This window comes from Tamandua tetradactyla, chromosome 5 (genome assembly GCF_023851605.1).
Source record: "Tamandua tetradactyla isolate mTamTet1 chromosome 5, mTamTet1.pri, whole genome shotgun sequence".
In the NCBI taxonomy this organism is placed as follows: Eukaryota; Metazoa; Chordata; class Mammalia; order Pilosa; family Myrmecophagidae; genus Tamandua; species Tamandua tetradactyla.
This window is the reverse complement of record NC_135331.1, coordinates 169,852,975-169,872,854: the sequence shown is the minus strand read 5'-3', so window position 1 is coordinate 169,872,854 and position 19,880 is coordinate 169,852,975. Positions and strand designations below refer to the sequence as shown.

The 19,880-nt window shown below is 40.1% G+C and overlaps 1 protein-coding gene across 1 annotated transcript in view; it reads right to left on the bottom strand.

Moving 5' to 3' along the window:
* Window positions 1-17,188, bottom strand: part of SLC16A10 (solute carrier family 16 member 10) — a 146,319-nt gene extending 129,131 nt beyond the window's left edge. Inside the window, exon 1 of the mRNA XM_077162670.1 lies at window positions 16,855-17,188. Within this exon, the coding sequence (XP_077018785.1) occupies window positions 16,855-17,188 (334 nt within the window). The remainder of the gene's footprint in view (window positions 1-16,854) is intronic.
* Between the last annotated feature and the right edge of the window lie 2,692 nt (window positions 17,189-19,880).

Here is a 19,880-nt window from a genome sequence, read left to right as displayed (position 1 = left end):
GAGGTTTTTAATGTTCATCAAAAAGGAATAAAGGTTAAGAGAGTCAAAAACATTGCTTTAGCCCACTTACATTATTTCAAATCTATACTTCATACTTGTGTCCCTAATTAAAAATTAGTGAAATGAAAAAAAGACTTTTTACTTGGGAATTTGGCTTTAAGTAAGTCCTTTCCTCAGCTCTTTTTTTTTTTTTTTTTTTAATTTTTTTTTTTTTTTTTTTAAGAGAGAGGGAGGAAGGGAAGGAAAGACAGAGAGAAGGAAGGAAGGATGGAAGGAAGGAAGGGAGGAAGAAAGGGAAACATCTTTAAACATTTTCTTGTTTTATTATATTTTGTTTGTTTGTTTGTTTCTTACATGGGCTGGGGCCGGGAATCGAACCGGGGTCCTCCGGCATAGCAGGCAAGCACTCTTGCCCGCTGAGCCACCGCGGCCCGCCCCTTTCCTCAGCTCTTTTGTTCTTAATTCTCATTTCCTACATGCAAGGCAGGGGAATTACTTTTGCTGCTAATGAACATACTTAAGCAAAGAATGTATGATCATCACATTTGGTTCCTATATGTCTGAATGCACCGCCTTCCTCCATCACTCCAGCCAGACAGGGTGGTGGGTTCGCACAGCTCCTGGGCTTGCTGAAGTGGCCTGTTCTGAATCACTGCCAATAAAAACACCTAAGGTTCCTGGGTGGGTGGCACCTGGCTAGGCAGGTGCTCAGAGCTTTGGCAAGCTTACTGTTTGAATTGTGTTTGGGCTTATTTGTTTTTGTTAAAGGTTGTTTGTTTATTTAAATATGAGATCAGATTTCTGGTTGGGTTGTGATAACTCTAGATGGAATTCCGTTCCAAAAACTACTTCACTGGATTTCTAATGACTCCGGGAGGAGGTAGAAGACACTATACAGGTTCTGAGAGCACATAGATAAATACGCAGAACACAGTTTCAAGGGGAAGAAAAAGAGCAGGACTCAGCCTTTCGGACAACTTTAACATAGGCTCAAATTCTCACCCAGCTAGACAGATGCTCTTAAATTCAACTTAATGGATGTAAAAACTCATGTCACATGACCTAGCCCTAAAGTGTGCAAGTCACTACTTCCTTATCTATAAAAGGAGACAATGACACTCTACAAGGCTACTCTAAAAAATAAATTAAGTTACATATGTGAAAGCCCTTTCTTTATGATGAATGACTACGCAAATTATTACCTAAACAAATACGGCTCACCTTTAAAATGTCTTTCACAGAATGCTACAGTGGAATAGGTGGAAATTAGGTTCTCTGTCTTCCATTTTAAGCTGAATTCCTAACTGACTTGAATTCATTTGTAAAGATAATTTATTCTGAGTGCACCAAAAAATGTGGCAACAGTTACATGAAATCATTGTTACATTCCAGGATTGTAACACAAAGAATAAAATAGCCAACCGTTTTATCAGAATCTTGAAAGGAATACTAACCATGCTGAAGAGAGGAGAGGTACACACAAAGATACAGAGGCAAAAGATAGTAAAGATATGCTGTAGAAAGTGAAAGACCTTTAACTTGGCCAGAGACAAAGAACAAGTAGAAAGAGATAAGGGGCAAGTCTGGTGGGTTAGGCAAGGGTATAAGGAGTTTGATGTTTTCCTAAAAGGAATGGGTTTCAGTGATGGCTTTTAAACAGGAAAATGCTATGGTTCAGTATTTTAGAGAGCTGACTTAGGTGTAAAATTGAAGTCAGGGATCCTGTTAAAGGGTTATGGCAATAATTGAGGTTCAAAGTAACGAAGGCCTGACTTAAGACTCAGAAGTGGAGAAGAGGAAATTGATTTCAGACATTAGGAAGGTAAATGCAAAAGGACTGTGATTAAACACAACAGTTAAGGAAGAAAGAAAAATAAGAAATTAACACGAGTTCCACATTTCTGACTTAAGCCACCAGAGGAATAATGTACTGTGAGAGATTTCAGGAGGAGGGATATGTCTCTTTGCAGGTGGGCTGTTGTTTTTGGTGGTGGAGGAAGACTTTTGGTGGTGGCTAAAAAAAACAAGTCCACTTTAGTTGAATATGAGGTGCCTATGCATCCGTGACTGTTCAGTAATAGTAAATGTGGATCTAGAAAATAGAAATTTGGAAATAACACCCCCAAATGGTGGTAGGCATATGAGCAGCCCAAGAAGAACAGGAAAATTAAAGCAAGGATGTGACCCAAGACTGAGCCTGAAGGGTTCAAGATGGGTTCAACAGAGCCCCACATAAAAAGAAATGGCAGGGGTGGGGGCTGGGGGGCTTGGGGGTGGCGCGGCAAGCCACAGTGGCTTAGCAGGCAAAATTCTCCCTTTGCCATGCCGGAGACCTGGGTTCATTTCCCAGAGCCTGCCCACACAAGAAAGAGAAAGAAACAGCAAATCACATGAAGATCCCAGAGTAAAATTAATTGTAAAAGACTATAACATATAAATAAAGACCCATCAAAACCTTCACTAAAATAATTCTGCTATGCTATTTGGGATTTATTTGGTTCTTCCGGCAAATAATTTCATTGATAAAAATTCCATGATAAAACATAACAGGAAAATTAAATTAAAATTCGCTATACAACATATGTTCTCACTAAAATGAACTAACATTAATGAGTGAACTTTGAGAGCTGAAGTTAAGAACATAGGTTATCAGGAGATAGAAACAGGGTAGAGATTGGGCATTTGGGGCTGAAGGAGTACAGCTTGTGCAACAGACTGACTGTAAAAATTCAGAAACAGATAGCACAATACTACCTGACAGTAGCACAGTAATATAAGTACACTGAATGAAGCTGAATGTGACTATGACTGAGGGAGAAGGGATGGGGGCATGTATGAAACCAGAGGAAAGAGAGTATAAAAACTGAGATGGTATAGTTTAGAAATACCTAGAGTGGACAATGATAATGATTAAATGTACAAATAAAAAATGTTTTTTGCATGAGGGAGAACAAACGAATGTCAATATTGCAAGGTATTGAAAATGGATGTATAAGAGAAAAAGCACAATTAATGCAAGCTGGGGTCTATAGCCAACAGTAACATAGTAACATGCTTCCACTGAACGTAACAAAGGCATTATGCCAAAACTACATGTCAACAGGCAGAGGGCATGGAGGATGGGTATGGATTCTTTGTGGAAGAAAAAGAAATGTCTTCAGATAGATTATGGTGGTGAAGGCAAGTCTATATACTTAGTTTGGACTGTATGATATGTAAATAAAACTGTTTAAAAATGAACAGAGATGGGAGATGATTCCCGGGGATGAGTCCAGCCCTGGCACCCTGGAATCAACAATCCCATCCTGACCAAAAGAGGTAAAAGAAGTGTAACTAATGAAATAGCAGCAGCAGTGAGAGTTTATGGTGGTAGGGTTCCCGATCCACAACGGATGGAGATGAACCAAGGGTACAATGACTAAGGAATGGAAGAGGGAACTATGGTGTTTACATATAATGGACTACTGAACTGCCACAAGAAGGAACGAAACTGTGAGGCCTGCAACAAGGTGTGAGAACCTTAAGGACTGTATGTTGAATGAAATGTCAGGAACAAAAGACAAAAATCATGCCTAGATCGTATGGACTAACTACAATATAAAAACCGAGAGAACAGAAGTCGAGAGCGTAGGTTACTAGGTTGGACCTACCATAAAGGGTCCTAGATTGGAAGGTCTTACAGCAGTCACACAGATTGAGGAATTGTAACTGATATGTCTAAATTCTGAGATACTAAGCTATTTGTATATAACCTGGTCATTCTCAGAAACTTCAAGTAATTTTTCAACCTGAGACTCAGAGTTACAGCTTTGAAGCTATGAAATTCAACAGTACCCCATATAGGAACTGTTTAAAAGGTTGAAAAAGGGATCTGACTTTGAATAGAGATATGAAGGAAGCTGATCTGGATAGGACAAGGTAAATGAGAACACAGGGTTAAGGATGATGCTGTCCATATTTTAAAACTTCAACTTCTGTGTGAGGCCAAAGGGAGAGATGTTTATTTGGTGAAAATTTATATTTTAGGTAGCCATTTTCTATTTTAACTAGTATGGTCAGTTTAGTTGAACACTATAAGTACATGGAATCTTGAATAGGGCATGAGATCTTGTTGGTTTGTCCAAGTTAGTGTGATACCCCGATATATCCCAGAGTAATCTGGGCAGTGTATAAAGAAGTATTTGAAAAGTCCCCTCGAGGGTCTGGGGAGAAAGGAGAAAATATTCAACTTCCCCATTTGGAGAACTTCTGATATTCTAACAAGCAGTGGGAACAACTAAATCAAAAGGCGGAGCCCTCGATCTTGGGGCTTACCCCTATGAAACTTATTTCTGCGAAAGATAGGCTAAGCCTATTTATAATTAGGCCTAAACCCCAGAGAATCTCTATTGTTGCTCAGATATGGCCTCTCTCTCTAAACCAACTCAGCAGGCAAACTCACTGCCCTCCCCGCTATGTGGGATATAACTCCCAGGGGTATAAATCTCCCTGGCAATGTGGGACAGAACTCCTGGGGTGAGCTGGGACCTGGCAGTAACAGACTGAGAAGTCTTCTTGACCAAAAGGGGGAAGAGAGAAATGAGATAAAATAAAGTTTCAGTGATTGAGAGATTTCAAACAGAGTTGAAAGGTTAATCTGGAGGTTATTCTTATCCATTATATAGATCTCCCTTTTAGTTTATGGTGTATTGGAGTGGCTGGAGAGAAGTACCTGAAACTGTTGAACTGTGTTCCAGTAGCCTTGATTCTTGAAGACAACTGTAAAAAGATACAACTCTTTTTTTTAAAGATATAACTTTTACATTGTGACTGTGCAGTTATGAAAATCTTGTGTCTGATGCTCCTTTTATCCAGGCTATGGACAGATGAATAAAAAAATGGATAAAAAATAAATAAATACTAGGGGAGAAGGGGTAAAATATATTTGGTTGATGGAAATAGTCACAGTCAATGAGAGGGAAGGATATGGTATGTATGTGTTTTTTTCTTTCTATTTCCTTTTCTGGAATGATGCAAATGTTCTAAAAAATGATCATAGTGATCAATATACAACTACGTAATGATATTGTGAGCCACTGAATGTACACCATGTATGGGCTGTATGTGTGTGAAGATTTGTCAATAAAAATATTTTTTTTAAACTCATTATACACCATTCCCTATTTAATCTTGCTCTAAATATAGAAACATTCTGGAAATAATACATGAAATGGTCACCCATATTCACTTCTTTATTATTCCAAAATCTTGCAATGATTTTTATGGTCCATCAATTATTTTACCAGGTAGTTTAGATGAGTTTCCTGGAAGTATAATGCTGGATGTTTTAAGACAGAGGAGAATGAAGGAAATTCAAGCATAATGGCTGCCATAAGTGAGATGTTAGTTTCTCTTCAACCTCTCCCAGGGTATATAATAATCAGATATTTTACTTATAGAGAAAGTTGTGTTAAATCATGGACCAGATTACAGTGTAAATAATAATCAGATATTTTACTTATAGAGGAAGCTGTGTTAGATCATGGACCAGATTACTTGCTTATCACAAATTAACAAAGCACTGTACTAAAAACTTTCCAACGACATGGAAATGGTTAGTTATAAAGGCAACTTGAAAAAAAAAGAAAAAGAAAAATGTTCTTAGCAAGAAGACCAAATACAGCCAGCCAAAAACATCTTATAATACATTCAGCAGGTAGGCATCAGTATAACTGTAAATATGAAAACTAAAGAAAAAAAAAGTCTGGAAGCACTAGTGACTTAAATGTTTCAGAGGTCCTAGCAAAACTATGTTGAAAAGTGCTGTAAGATGCAGTCATCCCTAAACGCTGTTGAAAATCTTACTTCATAAAAATAACTGTCTAAAGAACAATCTTTCTTTATACAGGAAAGGCAGGGCTGCATTAAAGATTTAAGACAAAAGAGCAAACCTTCTGACCTTTTTTTTGACTGTCAAAAAACATATATTTAAAATTAGCCAGCTGGATTCAGTTTAGATGATCCCAATTTTGTTGGCCCATCCAGAAGCAAGTAGAACACAAGCCTTCTTCTCTCCATCAGGCCTGACCAGCGTGCTGACCTTGGCCACGCCAGTGTCATGGAGTGTCCTCACAGCTGTTTGATCTGGTGCTTGGTGGCCTTGACAGTGAACACAAGTGCATTATTGTCTTCCTTGTGGCTGACTCAGTAGACAGGGGAACTTGATGATGGCATAGTAGCCAAGCTTGTTTCTCCTGGGGGCACTTTTCCAAGGGTATTTGGGCTGTCTTCTGAGACGCAGTGTCTTGGGCCGCTGGCAGGTGGGTGAAGGGCAGGTCTTCATTTTTCTGTGGCTGTGGATGCCTTTCAGTACTGCCTTTGTGGCTTCCAAAGCCTTTGCTTTGGCTTTGGTTTGGGGAGGGGCAGGGGCTTCCTTTTTTACTTTCAGTGCCATCTTCATGAAAAAGTCTGGGACCTTTTTGATAGCTTGCTTTTCTTTTAAACTACAAGAAATTGAACATCTTCTTTCTCTCTTTAAATCTACAAAAGAGGAATATGATGTGCAGTTTTTCCCAAACTTATTTGGACCACAGACTTACACTTTCAAGAAAAGTTATTAAGGAATACATTCAGAGAATTACTGAAAGAGGTGAGGTTTTTCTTGATCAAGCCTCTGAGCCATAAAGACATAACTTCTTCAAAAGGATTATCATTAACTACCCTGAATATTGATTCTGAACACATAGTTGTTCTAAATAGATTTTTTTTAAGTCAACTTGCCATTAAAATATTTTTCTTTTCTGGGAAGAAAGGTAAGTAAACTAAATTAATATCCTGGCATGATGATCCCAGAGATTGCCTATGGTATTACATCAAAAGAGATAAAAGAACTCTAGATTCTATATCAGTTCTATGGAAGAACTACAAATGAGCTCCCAGAATACAGAGTTACAGCAAATTGCAATTTCTAATAAAAAACATCATTCCAGTTAATTATAGTATCTGTCTTAGTTTTCCCCAAAATATCTGATTCTCCTCCACCCAGGCAAGAAGCCTGCACATATTAAAAAGTGAACTGAAAGCAAACAACTTAACCTCAGCTTGCTCCTGACACACTTTCCTGACACAGGAAGATATATAAGGTATATCTGAGTACAACGTCAACGGCACGAAATGGGGCTGTGATATCCTCAGCATTTTGATTGATTCTACACACTGGCATGCAGTTCCTCTTTCCAAAGCCTTAGTTTCATAAACTGAGATTTATAACCACAGAGAAAAAGTCCACCAAACACCTTTCATAGTCCCCACCTGCTAAAACTTTCCTAAAAGCAGACCGATTCCTCTTACACTGCAAATGCCTCTGGGAGGTCTATTTACAATTATTTGTATTGCACACAGTTTGCAAACTCCCTGGGAACACATGAACCTGTCTTTGTCAGTCACATCTCCCATGCCTTGCACAGAACCCACCAAGGAAATGTTGGGTGTTTGGTAAATATTTTTTAAATAAATGAGGATTAACATTAAGACGTGTAAAATTACTGACTATGAATGAATTTCTTCAGGCCCGTCTCTGAAAAATTGTGGTCAGATAATCAGTTACATAAAAGCAGTAGAGAGTATCCTGATGAGGATCTCCTGGTGCCCTGCAGGTCCCTCCGCCACCTCTTACTGGATTGACACCAGCAGGTCTGCACTCCCTATACAGATCCCTAGTCCAGATTCCAGAGGGAGGAAAGTAACCCTCACACACACGCTGGGAGCACACATGTCTGGTAGCTCCCTGAGAGACTTGCTGTTCTAGAGCTTGCCCTGCATGTAGAAAGAAGGTCATAGAACTGTCCTACAGAACGCTACAGGAGACCTGTCAAGTCCTGCTGCCTGGAACAAGGGACTGGTGACTGTAGGCTACAGTATAGTGAACATATAGAACACTGTTTCCTAGGGAAGAGGGTATATTTGTATCCATGTAAATAGGAATTCCTAAGGCCTCAGGGACATGCCCTATCCAAGACAAGATACATGCACAGAAAGTATCAGGGAGGCCCCTATGGACTGTCTGAAGGAGATCACGCCACAGGTCAATATGCAAAGACTGAAAAGTGTTTTCATTTTTCCCTTCTTTTTTGGGGGGGGGGGGGGTGGAGGTAGGGGGTGGAGTGATTAGCTCCTGGTATTCAAGGATAGCTCTGTCATAACACTATCTGGATACAAGCTTTAAAGAACAGATGTCTCAAGTCTAAATTCCAGCAATTACAAATTAAAATATCAAAAGGTCCAGGTTTCAACAAAAGATTACAAAACACGCAAAGAAACAGGTAAAGGAGAAAGGTAAAGGAGAAAATTAAAGACTGAGAAACTATCAATGAGGTGGCCAGACCTAGGACATTTCAGAAAAAGATTTCTTTTAAAAATAGTCCTAAAGATGCTCAATGAGAAAAAGGAATATATGGACAAAGAACTAAAGTAAATCAGGAAAACAATGGATGAACACAAAGAAAATGTCAATAAAGATATGGAAATTATGAAAAGAAGCCAAACAGAGCTAAATACCATAGTAACATAAAATAAAAATTCCCTAGAGGGGTTCAATAGCGGATTGGAGATGAGAGAATCAAGAATCAGTGAACTTCAAGATAAGGCAATTGAAATCACCCAGTCAGGATTAAAAGGAAGAAAGAATGAAGAAAAGCAAACAGAGCCTCAGGAAACTTTGGGACACCATCAAGCACATCAATACATACATCGTGGGAGTCCCAGGAGAAGAAAGAAAAGAGCAAAGCAATAGCCAAAGAAATAATGGCTGAAAGCTTCCACGATTTAACGAAAGACATGAAAATAAACATCCAACAAGCTCAAAGAACACAAGATAAACCCAAATAGCCCCAAACAATGGCATATTATAATGAAACTGTCAAATGCCAAAGATAAAGGGAGCATTCTGAAAGCCACAAGAGAGAAGCAACACATCATGTACAAGGGAGCATCAATAACCTTGAGTGTTGATTTCTCATCAACATCATGGAGGCAAGAAAGCAATGGACTGACATATGTAAAGTGTTAAAAGCAAAAACAAAAAAATTGCCAACCAAGAATTCTTAATCCAGCAAAACTATTTTACAAAGATGAGAGAGATCCAGCCAAGAGGGCAGCCTAAGACGCCCTGGCCTCAATAGAATCTTCGAAAGTCTAGCAAAAATTAGCAGAGCCATCGTCCTCAAAACTCTGGAAAACAGTTAAAGGACAGGAGTAATTAGTAAAGTGCCAAATCAAGAAAACACAGCTTTAAACAAGGGAGAAGCACATGGTGCCCTTGCCTGCACCTCCTCCATCCCATCCCAGGTATGGAATGGAGTCAATCTGAACTCCCTTGTTGGTCCCTGGCTGTGTTCTGCAAGAAGCAGAGTAGTCCCTATGTGCATACTGGAGTGCCTATATGTTGGTGCTCACCTACAGGGTGGCTGCCTGAAAGACTGGACCAAGACATTAATCTATGAGTGAAATGCTAAAAGAGAGTTTTCCCTCTAAGATCAGAAACAAGATAAGGATATCCACTACTATTGCCACTGTTATTCAACACAGTACTGGAACTTCTAGAAAGAAAAAGAAATAAAAGGTATACAAATCAGAAAGGAAGAAGTAAAACTTTCCCTATTTCCTGATGACATGATCCTATAGGTAGAGTACTGAAAAACTCACAACAAAGTTGCAAGTGCTAACAAATGAATTCAGCAAAGTAGCAGGATATGATCAACATGCAAAAAGCAGCAGTGTTTCTATACAAGTAATGAACAATCAAAAGAAAAAAATTATTTACAATAGCAACTAAAAGATCACATATCAAGGAATAAATTTAACCAAGGGTATGAAGGGCTTGTACGTGGAAAACTACAAAATACTGCTGAATGAAATCAAAGAACCTAAATAAATGGAAGGACATTCCATGTTCATGGATTGGAAGACTAGATATCCTTAAGATGTCAATTATATCCAAAGCAATTTACAGATTCACCAAGATCTTAGTCAGAATTCCAAGAGCCTTCTTTGTAGAAATGGAAAAGCTAACCATCAGATTTATATGGAAGAGTAAGAGGCCCCACATAGCCAAAACCAACTTGAGAAAAAAATGATGTTGGATATCTCACACTTCCTGATTTTAGAACTTATTACAAAGGCATAGTAATCAAAAAGCATAGTAATGGCATGGGGACAGACATTTGGATCAATGGAATTGAATTGAGAGTTCAGAGTTCATATCTATGGCAGACTGATTTTTGATAAGGGTGCCAAGTCCACTCAATGGGAAAAGAATAGTCTCTTCAACAAATGGTGCTGAGAAAACTGGATATCCATATGCAAAAGAATGAAGTTGAGGCCCTACCTTCTACCATATGCAAAAGTGGATCAAAAGCTAGGGGATGCAAGGGTAGTTAGGGGGTACAAGGGTAGTTCATTGGAAGAATTCTCATCTGCCATGCAGGAGACCCAGGTTCAATTCCCAGTCTGTGCACTCCATCCCTGCCTCCCCCCACCCCGCCAAAAAAAAACCACAAACAAAAACAAAGCAAACAAAAAACAAAAACAAAAGCAAAAGTTCAAGAAATGGTGCTACAATAAAGGGATATTCACATGGAAAAATAATGAAATGTGATCCCGCCATACATCATACAAAAAAAAAAAGCAAAACAGATCAAGGACATAAATGTAAGAACTGGAACCTATAAAACTCATAGAAGAAAACACAGAGAGTATCTTCAGAACCTTGTGTAGGCAATGGCTTCTTACACTTTACACTAAAAGTGTAAGTAATAAAAGAATAAATAGACATCATCAAAACTAAAAACTCTTGTGCAAACCACTTAATCATAAAGTTAAAAAAAAAACATATGGAATGGGAGAAAATACTTTGAAACCACATATCCAACAAGAGTTTACTATCCAAAATAAAAAGAAATCCTACAACTCAGCAACAAAATGACAAATAACCCAATTATAAAATGGACAAAAGACTTGAATAGACATTTCTCCACAGAAGATATACGAATGACAAATAAGCACATGAAAAGATACTCAAAATCATTCACCATTAGAGAAAAGCAAATCAAAACCACAATGAGATACACTTTCACACCCAGTAGAATGGTTACTAATACAAAAACAGAAAATTACAAGTGTTGGGGAGGATAGGAATACTTGTGCATTGTTGGTGGAAATGTAAAAATGTGCAACCACTGTGGAAAACACTTTGATAGTTCCTCAGAATGTCAAATGCAAAACTGCCATATGACCTGGCAATTACACTTCTAACATATCATATACCCAAAAGAATTGAAAGCAGGGACTTAAACAGGTATTTGCCCATCTACGCTCATAACAGCATTATATACAACTGCCAAGAGCTGGAAGCAACACAAATGTTCACCAATAGATGATAAACAAAATATGATATATACATATAACGGAATATTATTCAACCATAAAAAGAAATGAAGTTCTGATATATGCGCTATCATGAAAAAATGGTGAAGACATCATGGTGAGTAAAATGTCAGACACAAATGGCTGATTACTGTATGATCTCACTGATAGAAAATAATTACAATAAGTAAATTCATGGAATCAGAAACAAGAATACAAGTTATGAGGGGCCAGGGAGAGGGTAGAGAATGGGATGCTAATCCTTAACTGGTACAGAGGTTCTGTTTATAGCAATGGACAATTTGGTAATGGATGGTGGTAATGGAACACAACATGTGACTGTAACTAATACCAAAGAATTATATATTTGAATGTACTAAAGTGGAAATTTTAGGTTGTATATATATTACTAAAATAAGAATTTTAAAATATATATAAGGCTGCATGTACATCATGGTGAACCATAATGTAAACTCAGGCTATAGTTAATAATATATTATCTCATCAATTGTAACAAAGGTACATTAATGTAAGGCTCTAACAGGGAAAGCTGGATGTATGACAGGGAATATGATTTCTCTGCAAACCTAAAACTTCTCTGATTAAAAAATTAAAAAGAAAGTAGAGGGGAAACACGAAGGGGGGAAAAGGGAGAGATAATGAAATGCCCAGATAAACAAAAGCTGAAGGAGTTTGTTACCACTAGACCACCCTACAAAGGATGCTAAAGACAGTCCTGTAGGTTGAAAACAAAGGACAACATATAATAGATGGAAGCAACATGAAGAAATAAAGAACTCAGGTCTGGGTAATGACGGGTAAATATAAGTGCCAGTGCCGCTATATTTTTGGTTTATAACTCCACTATTTACTTCCTACAAGATCTAAAAGGCAAATGCATAAAATGTAATGATAAAGCAGTGGTTTAAGACTCATAATGTGTAAACATGTAATGAGGGACAAGAACTACATTAAAATGGGACCACAAAGGGGTATAGGAACAAAGTTTGTGTTTACTATTGAAGCTAAGTTAGTATCAAAGCAAACAAAATTATTACAGATTTAGGATGTTAAATTTAAGTACTATGATAACTACAAAGACAATATCAAAGAATATACAAGCTCATAGAGACAAGTTAGAGTACAGGGGAATGGGGAGTTAATGCCTAATGAGCATAGGGCTTCTGTTTGAGGAGATGGGAAAGTTTCAGTATGGAATGCAGTGAGGGTACTACAACAGACTGAAAGTGACTAATCCCACTGAATAGTATGTCTGGGAGTAGCCACAACTGAAAAGTTTGTGCTGTACATATATCCCCACAATAAAAAATGTAAATAGAGAGCAACTAAAGAGACAATGACAAAGGCAATACATGATCACGGACAGGATTTAATAAGGGAGGAGAAAAGGCTCAGAAGTACATTATCTGGACATATGAAAAAAAAAACTGGAATATAACCCATAGGCTTTATATTGATGTTAAATTTGTTGAAGTTGATAACTGAACTTAAGGCGGATTCATAAATGAATAGCCTTGTTATGAGGAAATGTACATGGCAGTAATAAGTATTCAAGAAGCATGATATATACAACTAACACTCAAGTGTTCAGAAAATAGACTGATAGATCAATGGATAGATAAATGGATTGGTAGACTGATGGATGACAAAATGGTAAGGCAAACATGGCAAAAGGGTAAAATTGGTGGATCTGGGTATCTGAGGGAATAGAGGTATTTCGGAGTTTTCTATATGGGGTTTGTATCATTTTTGTAAATGTCCTATAAATTTGAAAGTATTCTGAAATAAAAAGTTTAAAATGTAAATATATATATATAATGTATATAAAATATAAAGCTGTTGGGGTAGAGGTGAGGAAAGACTTTAATACTGATAATATCATTTGTCTTAGTTCAAAAACATTTTAATTCTAACACTACATGAAATCATAAGGGGTATTATCTTATTTGAAATTAAAAAAATAATAATAAAGCCTAAGACAGGCTTCTCTTCAGTTCTGCCATGGATCAGTCTGAAAGGAGCACTCTCTGGATCATAAACACCTGGTTCTTCAAAGAAAACCTCAGACTTCTGTTTGAATACCATATGAAATAATCTTGTTTCTCCATGCAAGTGTCTCTACACTACAAAGCTCTATTTTCAACAAGATGTTAAAAATTGGAAATTGTTTATTGGCACTAAGAGAAGACCATGTACAGGATCCTACTGCCTGGTAGAATACTCAACCAATATAAAGAATGCTGAATTAGCAAATATTATCTAGACAATGCAATCTGATCAATGGTTAAAAACCTCTGGATTATAAACCTGATGTTAAACCTGGCTCCAATGTTTAAACTCTGCAAGCCTGCCTTACTACATCTGAAAAGATAGTAATAAAACCTTTCCCATGAGGTTGCAGTAGGTCTATGTAGGAATGCATGTAAAGTGTTTAGCACAGGGCCTGCCACCCAGGAAGCACTCAAGAAATATGAACTACAATTTGAAAATCCAGGTTTCCTTTCCACCACCACCTCCCTGTATATCCATGGGCTAATCACTTACTATGAAGAACCTAATGAAAACATGGAGATGAAATTACTTGCCTTTAATGCCAAGATTATCAGTCATGAAAAGGTAATAGAAAATAGAAAGAAACTGAAAAAGAAGAGCCTTAATGAATAAATTCCAGATATTTGGGGGGAGTAAATCTGAAGACTGCATATTCTATATAGAATATAGAAGATATATATATCAATAGTGGTTTCAGAAGCTGGAGATTAAAGTGACCTTTACATGGAGAAGTAATTTGCACATATGAGATAGGAAAATGCTCCTTAGGTATGTTGTAGGCCTACTTCTTACTTTAAACCATTTAAGTTATGGTCCAAAGTAACTGTAATTTGATGTTAAATTATGATGAATGACTTTAACTGTTTTTTTTTCCAAATCATCATATGTTCACATGCTTAAATCTGGATATCAGAATTGAAGCTATTCTTAAAATGTATGGCTGTCTCCTTAATACCCCAAACTACAAAGGAAAAAAAGTCTGTGTTTGATCACAGGTGATTCAGCAGTGGAATATCAAAATGAAAAAGCCTGAATAGTCAAACCTCAGAGCAGTTACTTTCCTTGAATACTTGAGTATCTGTTGTAGATGATATACTTCATTAAACACTTGCATCTATACATCATTCTCAACAATAATTAACTTAAGGACTATCTTGTCACCATTCTTTTTTCCACAGCTGAAGTTTAATCTGTTTTCTTCTTTGGTCCTTAAAATTTATAAATCGTATCTGTTTTACCTAGTGCCCAAGTAAGAGCCATTGTTCAATTTCAAGTTGTGTTATAGAGGGACATTACAAGTGCATAGGATCCCTTTAGAGGAGCATAAAGGAAGGGCACCCAGAGCACAGGCTGCTTTCCAGTCCCCACCTACCTCTGAGATGGATGCCTTGGGCAAGGGTGCAATCAAACATGGCAGCCATAGATAAGACACAGAACTCCACATACTTGACTGGTATACTTGTATAACAGCTTACATGATACACACTCACACATCCACAAACGTGGCTGAAAGCTGTCAAGGCTTTAACTGAGTACATGGAGAAAGATGTTCAACAAAATTGAAAATACAGAGTTTCAGAGTTCAAGGGACAAACCCTTTTCCTTCCCTCACCCTCAGCTCCCCAGTATTGGGCTACTGCAGCCAATAGGAACTTTGAGGATGGGGGTGGGTAGAGGTTCTACCATTGCAAAACTCTGATCCCTGGCAAAGTTATGGTCTCTCTCCAGCAGCTGCCCATTCTCTTTCAGTAGAAAACAGGAAGGAGGGAAAGAGGGAGGGAGGCAGGAAGAAAAAATTAAAAGCCCACAGGCATCTATGGATCTGCCCATCTTGAGTCTGCAAAAACAGTGCTAAGCAAATGACTGTTGTTGCTTTGACTACATTAAGAACCCTAATTGATTACTCCAGGGTTTTCCCAGGTGAGAATATGCTAAATGCTATAGAAACTAGACTCAAAATGTTAACTCTGCCTCCTTCTTGAGCTTTTCCCTCTCAAGCCGTTTTTGACCTGCACAATACAGCAGTTTCAACAGTTACTTAAGGATTAGCACTTCCAGGTTAGATATGGTCCCATATTCAATACAAGAAGACAGTGTACAAGACTATCCATTGCAGCATCGTTTATAATAAGTTTGGAAGTAAATTAAATGCCCATTAAAAGGAAAATACATAAATAAATTATAACATATTCATACAATGGAAAAGCATAGAAGAGTTAAAATGGAAAGAATTTAAGCTACATGTATCATGTGGATAAACCACAAGGTTGGTAGAAGAATGAGACATACAGTACAATGATATTTACATAAGGTTTTAAAATCTACAACCCTACCTCTGGCTTAGAATGTGTTATTAAAGTCTGTATAATCCTTGTATGCACACTAAAGACCTAAGGAATATTAACCCTAAAAAAGTAGAAAATTAGGTTTAAAAAAACACTATTAATCTCATACAGTTCCCTAAATGGTAGGGAGGGAACCTGATTTAGTAGTAGGAATCACTTAGCTCTTGAAGCAAGAAAAAAATGTGTGTTCTGCTACTTACTGAGACACTTGGTTTCACTGAGCTGGAGTTTTCTCAGCCAAATGGGGTTGACAACACCTGCCGGGCCGGATCAAGTGAAATAACGTATGTGAAAGGGTGACACTGAGGGTTTACACTTGTTCTCGGCCTCATCACTCAAAACAACAAGTAAACACGCTCCACTGGGGTGGGGGGTGGGGATGCTGAGTCGGCACCTTTTTCATCTAGTTAACCATATAATAAAAAATTTAAAAATCAAAAAAATCAAAGAACACAACGACAGGAACACAATGTCCCTGATTCGACTGCCTCCTATGTTTTCTATATTTAGCACAGAGTGCAAAAACAACACACACACACACAGTAGCTCTGAGGAGGACTCCCTTCGGAACTCCCTGTGACCTTGGAATAACTATCTCACCACCCACCCACCCCACCCCCACGCCCATCCCCGTCTGCAAACCCGGGGGCAGATGAACAACTCAACCGTCACCGTCACGAAAGAGACGAAAATGACAGCGCGATGTTGCTGAGGGGCGGCAGGTTCGGCTTGTTTTCAAAATTAAGAAGAAAGTCTACCGGGGACTCTCGGCGCCTACTCTGCAAAGCGGAAAGGAAGAACTGGGCAAAGTTCTGCTATTTCATTCCAAACACAGACACAGTCCCTGCATCTGGATTCAACACAAAGAAAGGCACACCGAGGCCCCGGGGGCGGCAGACCCCCGTTTCCAACCGGACAGCACCGCCGCTCACACCCAGGGAAGCGCACAACCGGCGCTGACACAGTCCGCACGCGGGACGCGCTGGGGGACCCAGCCCGCCCTCCGCCGCTCACCGCTGCGGGCACGGCGCCTCACCTGTCTTGAAGACCATCTTGTCAACGTCTTTGGACCCGAAGGTCTTCAGCATGGACACGAAGAGCACCCCACAGGAGTTCTGGATGCCGAACACCGACCCGTTGCACCACATGGCCGCCAGCATCACCAGCCAGCCCCAGCCGCCCTCGGGGGGCCGAGGCGGCTCCGCGCCCACCGGCCCCGCCAGCTCCACCTCCACCTTCTCGGCGGCCGCCTCGGGGCCGTCGGAGGGTCCCGGGCCGGGCAGCTGAGCGGCCCCCACGGGCGCGGGGTCGAGCGGCTGCCCCTCGCTCGTCCCCCGCGCGGAGGCTGGCTCCTCCTGGTTGAGCACCATGGCCCGAGGCGACCCTTTGGGCGCCGGGGGCGCGACTTCCCGGCGGGTGCGCGGGGAAGGTGCGGAGTGCCGGGCCGGGTAGTGAGGCCGAGGCGACCGCGGTGGAGCCCCCGGCGGGCGGGCGGATGGCGCAGGGCGCGGACGCGAGGGTGGCAGCGGCACACGAGCGCCTCAGGGCTCAACACACGGGCCTGGCAGCGCACCGCCCCGCACCCTCCATGGAGAACGCGGCAATGCGCCGGGTTCTTAAAGGCACCCCAACCACCCACCTCTCATTCTGCCGGCCGGGGGCGTGGCCGGCAGCGGGACGTGCCCCCACATCCTTCAGCTGATTGGGCGTCGGGAGAGATGAGGCGGGGCCCAGGCAGCTGGAGCGCTCCAGGCGGCCGCCGCGCGCGCTCTCCCCCGCGCCCCGCCCCGTGGCGCGCGGATTCAGGTGAGGGCCGGTGCGTCCTGGAGTCGGTGTCTGCGCGCGCATGCCGTCGGGTTTCTTCCCAAACAGACCGAGACACGAGTGTGTACGTCTCCCTGCCTCCAAGTATTAACAGAAGGGGCGCGTCTCCTCCTCGGGGCAGGCAAGACGGAATCTTCTTTATCCTCAGCTCGCTGGCCCACTGTGAAGACCGAACTAACATTGTGTCTTGTTTTCTTCTGTTTTATAGCATGCACTACTTATTACCAGTTATAATATATATAAGTTACATTGTCACCTGCTTACTTAAAAATGAAGTTGGAAGGACCAGAGGCCTTATTTATTTCAGTTCAGTTCTGCATTCACATACGGTTTCCTATTGAATACTTAAACTCTTATTTTGGAAGTCACAGACTGGAACGCCCAAGGCTTCAACTAACAAACATTATTGACAGGAAGTTAGAAAACATTGTTTTTTGAGCTTCAGCACAGTTGTTTTCACTTTAAGCAAAAAGTAAAACCTGTAGCAACTCCCCTGTCTTCCTGAAGCATGGAGTTTTAAGGTATGCGAAAGAAAGAAGTTATGTACTAGTTATGCAATATTGAACGAGCTTCCTAATTTCTAGGTCACTCAAATTATTAATTTCAAAGTTAAAAACAAAAAAAAGCCAGTCCCCTTGTGTCCCACCACTCTGATGGGGAATGCGGGGGTTACACAAATAAAACTAGTAGGAAAAACTGTCCTGGGACACCAGAGGTGGCCCAGATGAAAACTATTATAACACAGATAGACCAGAGAGAGGTGGGAGTGAACCATTGAATTTCTTTGGAAACACTGGAGAAGAGCTTCTACAGAACCTTTGCGCAGCATCCTGAATTAGTGGGCAACACCGGGGCAAGAGCATTCCAGGTAGAGATAAACGGCCAAGCTAAGGAAAGTAGAGTATGCTTGAGGAACAGGAACGTGGCCCAAGGGTTTTATGCCTCAGGGATGAGAAAAGAATAGTTAACTAAAGAATAGTGAAACAAGTGCACAAAGATAAATGTACAAGGATGTTATCCCAGTACTGCTGGAAGCAGGGAAAATCTGGAAGCAAAAATATGCATCAGTAGAGCATTGATTAAATAATGCTCTGTAACCTCTAAAAATGGTGTTCATCTATATTTATCAACTTAGAAAGGCGTCATAATATATTAGTGAGCAAAGAAAGCACATTTTTTAAAAAGTATAAATGGGGGTACATGGGTAGCTCAGTGCTAGAATTCTCACCTGCCATCTGGGAGACCTGGGCTCGATTCCCGACCCATGCACCACCACCATCCCCCCACTCCCCCGAAAGAAAGGCTGTGCACAAAATTCCGCATGATAGACACATCACATATCTGCCTCTCTCTGTGTGTATGGAAGATATAGAAAAACATATACTCAGGGAGATGTAGAAAAAAAAATATGAATGATTTTTTTTAAGTGAAACAACTTAATTTTATTATCTTTCCCTTAGTGGAAACAAACATGAGTTCAACATTTAAAATATTATTCAAAAGGTAGTCCATCAAAAATGATCTTGACTTCATTACCATAGGGAAGGAGAGGAGGAACAGAAGGGTCGGGGGCTCTCAGGAGGAGAAGAAAAGATTGGCCTAAAGGGGAGCAGCTGGGATGAGGGGCAGAGGCAGGAGAAAGTGGGTGGTGTGGAAGGGAGGGTGATACACTGGGCCTGGAAGTGGACTGCTTAAGAACCTTGGAATTGAGAGGTCCTGGGGTCAAATCCCAGCCACGTTTCCCCTCCTTTCTTAGTCGCAGTTCTCTTATCTGTTGAATGGGAACATTACCTCGGTTATTATATGACATAATTCATGTTCTTCAATTGACATTTTTGAAAGATCTGTCCGGCCACCTGGTTGGCATGGGCTAAAGAAAATGGTCTGCAGAGACTACTTGACACTGTGGAAGCTCCTAAGACAAGGGAGAGATATTATTATTGTGATAGTTGTTGTTTTATAGCTTTACCTGTTATTACTTCCTAAGATGTTCTGATTGGCCACTTGTTAGTCTCAGCTCTTCAGCTGCTCTTGTTGAAACGTGTAAATGAATTATAACCCAAAATACAAAATAAATGTCCATTAGTCCATAGTGATATAAAGGGCTGAATGAATAAATAAATGGGGAAGAAAAGACAACCCTTCCATACCAAAGAATTCCAAATAATTTATGTAGATACTCGACCTTCAAGGAGTTGAAGTAAAACCTCCCCGCTCCTTAAGTGTAGGCTGCGCAGA